Genomic DNA, 6,000 nt, shown 5'->3' with positions numbered 1-6,000 from the left:
TACCTTCATGCACACGCATGAAGGTAAAAAACTTGAAACTTTAGAACCTTTTATCGCTTGCGGACCAGCCGACGCGGTTTTATTGCGGCAGGCTGGCTCCGCTCAGCAAAATCATGTTGTTGTGTGTGATTTCGCGAGGCTTGGCTAGCGGAGGCGTGTGCCCGCCGTGAGTCCGACAGCGGGTCCCACGGACTCTGTCCACGGGCATACCCGCGATTGCCTCACAGAGAGGAAGAACCGGGAGATGCTAATGTTGTAAATGAGCATTTCCCCCTTCTGCCTAGTGACCCGGAAGTGCTGATCAGTGATGTCACACACAGCCCAGCCCCCCCCCACCCACAGTTAGGATCACTCCCTAGGACACACTTAAAGCGGAGGTCCACCCTAAAGTGGAGCTTCCGCTCATTGGAACCCTCCCCCCCCCCCTCCGGCGCCACAATTGGCGCCTTTCAGGGGGGAGGGGGGTGCAGGTACCTGTACAGTACCGGTATCTGCACCCACTTCCGGCATAAATATCTGCAGAATATACGTCCCTTTCCGCAGATATCTACGCCCCTTTCCGCAGGTCCCCCGCTGTCTGCTGGGAAACACACGGATCCCAGAGACAGCGGGGACCATCCTTATTGCGCAGCGCGACTCGCGCATGCGCAGTAGGGAATCAGGAAATGAAGCCTCAAGGCTCCACTTCCTGATTCCCATAGCCAAGATGGCGGCAGCACCCGAGAGACGATCGAGAGATCGGCTTCGGACGCCGACATCACGGGCGCGCTGGACAGGTAAGTGTCATTATTTTAAAAGTCAGCAGCTGCAGTATTTGTAGCTGCTGGCTTTTAAAAAAAAAAAACAAACGGAGGAACTCCCGGCGGACTCCCGCTTTAACTCCTACAGCGCCGCCTAGTGTTAAACCCCTTCACTGCCAGTCACATTTACACAGTAATCGGTGCATTTTTTTAATCGCACTGATCGCTGTATAAATGTGAATGGTCCCAAGATGGCACCAGAAGTGTCTGATGTGTCCGCCATAATGTCGCAGTCATGATAATAAAAAAACTGATCGCCGCCATTACTAGTATAAAAAAAAAATGATAAAAATGCCATAAAACTATCCCCTATTTTGTAGACCCTGTAACTTTTGCGCAAACCAATCACTACACGCTTTATTGTGATTTTTTTTTTTTTTTTTTTTTCTTTAACAAATATGTAGAAGAATATTTGTCGGCCTAAACTGAGGAAAAAAACAAAACAAAATATATATAGTGTGTTTTTTCCCCTCAGTTTAGGCCGATTAAATATTCTTCTACATATTTTTGGTTGAAGTAAAAAAAAAAACACTTTTTTTTTAATTTAAATTGTCGATTTTATTTTTTATTTTAATTTTATTTGTTTATAGCGCAAAAAAAATAAAATAAAGTGATCAAATACCACCAAAAGAAAGAGCTCGATTTGTGGGGGGGAAAAAAGGGCGTCAATTTTGTTTGTCGCACGACCGCGCAACTGTCACTTAAAGCGACGCAGTGCCAAATCTCCAAAAGTGCTCTGGTCTTTGGCCAGCCAAATCCTCCGGGCCTGAAGTGGTTAACCGCCCTGCAATGTTGCCTGCAGTTCCTACACTTTCCTATAGGTGGCACTATGTGTTCAAGTAAAAAAAGAATGTTACCGTTTAATGGATAAACGATACATATTGTTACATTTTAAAGTAAACTTTCTTCATTTATTCATATGCAATCCGTTTTTTGGGTGTTTTTTTTTTTTTTTTTTTCCTGTAAAATCTTACAAATTTATCTTTACAGGTACAGAAAGAATTTGAAGGCTCTGTATTTCGTCCATCCGACGTTTCGCTCCAAGGTATGATGTCATTCTATTGTAAGGTAAAACTGTTTGTTCTGCCTGTATGTCCATGTCTATGGTAAAGTGTACCTGTATGACGGCCGTCCTGCATTGTCAACGCCTCGTACAGGGCAGCTGTATTGTTCATTTGCCAAATTAATTTTACTAGACCGGACACCCCTTAGCGCCAGGTGTCGCGCCCCCCCCCCTCAAATCGGAGTGCCCCCTTAGCGCCAGGTGTCGCGCCCCCCCCTCAAATCAGAGTGGCCCCTTAGCGCCAGGCGCCCCCCCCCCCCTCAAATCGGAGTGGCCCCTTTGCGCCAGGTGTCGCGCCCCCCCCCTCAAATCGGAGTGGCCCCTTTGCGCCAGGTGTCGCGCCCCCCCCCCCTCAAATCGGAGTGGCCCCTTTGCGCCAGGTGTCGCGCCCCCCCCCCCTCAAATCGGAGTGGCCCCTTTGCGCCAGGTGTCGCGCCCCCCCCCCCTCAAATCGGAGTGGCCCCTTTGCGCCAGGTGTCGCGCCCCCCCCCCCTCAAATCGGAGTGGCCCCTTTGCGCCAGGTGTCGCGCCCCCCCCTCAAATCGGAGTGGCCCCTTTGCGCCAGGTGTCGCGCCCCCCCCTCAAATCGGAGTGGCCCCTTTGCGCCAGGTGTCGCGCCCCCCCCTCAAATCGGAGTGGCCCCTTAGCGCCAGGTGTCGCGCCCCCCCCCCACAAATCGGAGTGGCCCCTTAGCGCCAGGTGTCGTGCCCCCCTCCCCACAAATCGGAGTGGCCCCTTTGCGCCAGGTGTCGCGCCCCCCCCCTCAAATTAATTTTACTAGACCGGACACCTCTTTGCGCCAGGTGTCGCGCCCCCCCCTCAAATCGGAGTGGCCCCTTTGCGCCAGGTGTCGTGCCCCCCCCCCCTCAAATCGGAGTGGCCCCTTTGCGCCAGGTGTCGTGCCCCCCCCCCTCAAATCGGAGTGGCCCCTTTGCGCCAGGTGTCGCGCCCCCCCCCTCAAATCGGAGTGGCCCCTTTGCGCCAGGTGTCGCGCCCCCCCCCTCAAATCGGAGTGGCCCCTTTGCGCCAGGTGTCGCGCCCCCCCCCCTCAAATCGGAGTGGCCCCTTTGCGCCAGGTGTCGCGCCCCCCCCCCCCCTCAAATCGGAGTGGCCCCTTTGCGCCAGGTGTCGCGCCCCCCCCCCCTCAAATCGGAGTGGCCCCTTTGCACCAGGTGTCGCGCCCCCCCCCCTCAAATCGGAGTGGCCCCTTTGCACCAGGTGTCGCGCCCCCCCCCTCAAATCGGAGTGGCCCCTTTGCGCCAGGTGTCGCGCGCCCCCCCTCAAATCGGAGTGGCCCCTTTGCGCCAGGTGTCGCGCCCCCCCTCAAATCGGAGTGGCCCCTTTGCACCAGGTGTCGCGCCCCCCCTCAAATCAGAGTGGCCCCTTTGCGCCAGGCGTCGCGCCCCCCCCCCTCAAATTAATTTTACTAGACCGGACACCCCTTTGCGCCAGGTGTCGCGCCCCCCCCCCCTCAAATCGGAGTGGCCCCTTTGCGCCAGGTGTCGCGCCCCCCCCCCTCAAATCGGAGTGGCCCCTTTGCGCCAGGTGTCGCGCCCCCCCCCCTCAAATCGGAGTGGCCCCTTTGCGCCAGGTGTCGCGCCCCCCCCCCCTCAAATCGGAGTGGCCCCTTTGCGCCAGGTGTCGCGCCCCCCCCCCCTCAAATCGGAGTGGCCCCTTTGCGCCAGGTGTCGCGCCCCCCCCCCTCAAATCGGAGTGGCCCCTTTGCGCCAGGTGTCGCGCCCCCCCCCCTCAAATCGGAGTGGCCCCTTTGCGCCAGGTGTCGCGCCCCCCCCCTCAAATCGGAGTGGCCCCTTTGCGCCAGGTGTCACGCCCCCCCCCTCAAATCGGAGTGGCCCCTTTGCGCCAGGTGTCGCGCCCCCCCCTCAAATCGGAGTGGCCCCTTTGCGCCAGGTGTCGCGCGCCCCCCCTCAAATCGGAGTGGCCCCTTTGCGCCAGGTGTCGCGCGCCCCCCCTCAAATCGGAGTGGCCCCTTTGCGCCAGGTGTCGCGCGCCCCCCCTCAAATCGGAGTGGCCCCTTTGCGCCAGGTGTCGCGCGCCCCCCCTCAAATCGGAGTGGCCCCTTTGCGCCAGGTGTCGCGCGCCCCCCCTCAAATCGGAGTGGCCCCTTTGCGCCAGGTGTCGCGCCCCCCCTCAAATCAGAGTGGCCCCTTTGCGCCAGGCGTCGCGCCCCCCCCCCCCTCAAATTAATTTTACTAGACCGGACACCCCTTTGCGCCAGGTGTCGCGCCCCCCCCCCTCAAATCGGAGTGGCCCCTTTGCGCCAGGTGTCGCGCCCCCCCCCCTCAAATCGGAGTGGCCCCTTTGCGCCAGGTGTCGCGCCCCCCCCCCCTCAAATCGGAGTGGCCCCTTTGCGCCAGGTGTCGCGCCCCCCCCCCCTCAAATCGGAGTGGCCCCTTTGCGCCAGGTGTCGCGCCCCCCCCCCCTCAAATCGGAGTGGCCCCTTTGCGCCAGGTGTCGCGCCCCCCCCCCCTCAAATCGGAGTGGCCCCTTTGCGCCAGGTGTCGCGCCCCCCCCCCTCAAATCGGAGTGGCCCCTTTGCGCCAGGTGTCGCGCCCCCCCCCTCAAATCGGAGTGGCCCCTTTGCGCCAGGTGTCGCGCCCCCCCCCTCAAATCGGAGTGGCCCCTTTGCGCCAGGTGTCGCGCCCCCCACCTCAAATCGGAGTGGCCCCTTTGCGCCAGGTGTCGCGCCCCCCCCCTCAAATCGGAGTGGCCCCTTTGCGCCAGGTGTCGCGCCCCCCCCCTCAAATCGGAGTGGCCCCTTTGCGCCAGGTGTCGCGCCCCCCCCCTCAAATCGGAGTGGCCCCTTTGCGCCAGGTGTCGCGCCCCCCCCCTCAAATCGGAGTGGCCCCTTTGCACCAGGTGTCGCGCCCCCCCTCAAATCAGAGTGGCCCCTTTGCGCCAGGCGTCGCGCCCCCCCCCCTCAAATTAATTTTACTAGACCGGACACCCCTTTGCGCCAGGTGTCGCGCCCCCCCCCCTCAAATCGGAGTGGCCCCTTTGCGCCAGGTGTCGCGCCCCCCCCCCTCAAATCGTAGTGGCCCCTTTGCGCCAGGTGTCGCGCCCCCCCCCCTCAAATCGGAGTGGCCCCTTTGCGCCAGGTGTCGCGCCCCCCCCCTCAAATCGGAGTGGCCCCTTTGCGCCAGGTGTCGCGCCCCCCCCCCCCCTCAAATCGGAGTGGCCCCTTTGCACCAGGTGTCGCGCCCCCCCTCAAATCGGAGTGGCCCCTTTGCGCCAGGCGTCGCGCCCCCCCCCCTCAAATCGGAGTGGCCCCTTTGCGCCAGGTGTCGCGCCCCCCCCTCAAATCGGAGTGGCCCCTTTGCGCCAGGTGTCGCGCCCCCCCCTCAAATCGGAGTGGCCCCTTTGCGCCAGGTGTCGCGCCCCCCCCCCCCAAATCAGAGTGCCCCCGTGTTCCCCCCGGTATTGCGCGCACCCCCCATATCAGAGTACACTGCAATACACACATGGAATGAGTATCCATGATAATGCTCTCCTCCATGGCAAGCGCTCTTTGGTCAGCAACTTCCAAACCCCGTTCTAGTAAATGTTGGCCACATAAAGCTTTCCAGGTCCAGAGCTACCAGCATAGCCTCAGAGCTTGCCCCGTCTCTGAAAACTGATCCTGTGGGTAGGCTGAATGGGAAGAGCAATTGACTTGGGAAGCTGAGGGCTTATTTTCCCCATTGCAGCAGATCCACCGTGTTGTTCTTCTTCTGGTCTCTGTATAAACTTCCCACTTGCCCCTGATTTCCACCAGGGAAGCAGATTCACCACATTCTTCTTCTGGTCTCCGTATAAAAAAAAACAAAAAAAAAAACACTCCCCTGATCCCGCTGATTTCCACCATGGAGCCTGGTCCACCATGTCCTTCTGGTCTCCATAAAAACTCCCTGATTTCCGGCATAGCCGCAGATCCACCATGTCCTTCTGTTCTCCATAAAAACTCCCTGATTTCCGGCATAGCCGCAGATCCACCATTTCCTTCTGGTCTCCATAAAAACGCTGCGATTTCCGGCATAGCCGCAGATCCACCATGTCCTTCTGTTCTCCATAAAAACTCCCTGATTTCCGGCATAGCCGCAGATCCACCATTTCCTTCTGGTCTCCATAAAAACGCTG

At 59.2% G+C, this 6,000-nt stretch overlaps 1 protein-coding gene across 1 annotated transcript in view; it reads left to right on the top strand.

Annotated features, from left to right (window-relative positions):
* GDAP2 (ganglioside induced differentiation associated protein 2) overlaps positions 1-6,000 on the top strand; it is a 72,062-nt gene that overhangs the window by 43,140 nt on the left and 22,922 nt on the right. Inside the window, 1 exon segment of the mRNA XM_077479576.1 lies at positions 1,791-1,845. Within this exon segment, the coding sequence (XP_077335702.1) occupies positions 1,791-1,845 (55 nt within the window).

The sequence above is a fragment of the Lithobates pipiens genome, unplaced genomic scaffold (assembly GCF_037356315.1).
Source record: "Lithobates pipiens isolate NorthernLeopardFrog02 unplaced genomic scaffold, aLitPip1_a1.2 Scaffold_16, whole genome shotgun sequence".
Taxonomy (NCBI): domain Eukaryota; kingdom Metazoa; phylum Chordata; class Amphibia; order Anura; family Ranidae; genus Lithobates; species Lithobates pipiens.
The sequence above is the reverse complement of the archived record's forward strand: the minus strand, read 5'-3'. Positions and strand labels throughout refer to the sequence as shown.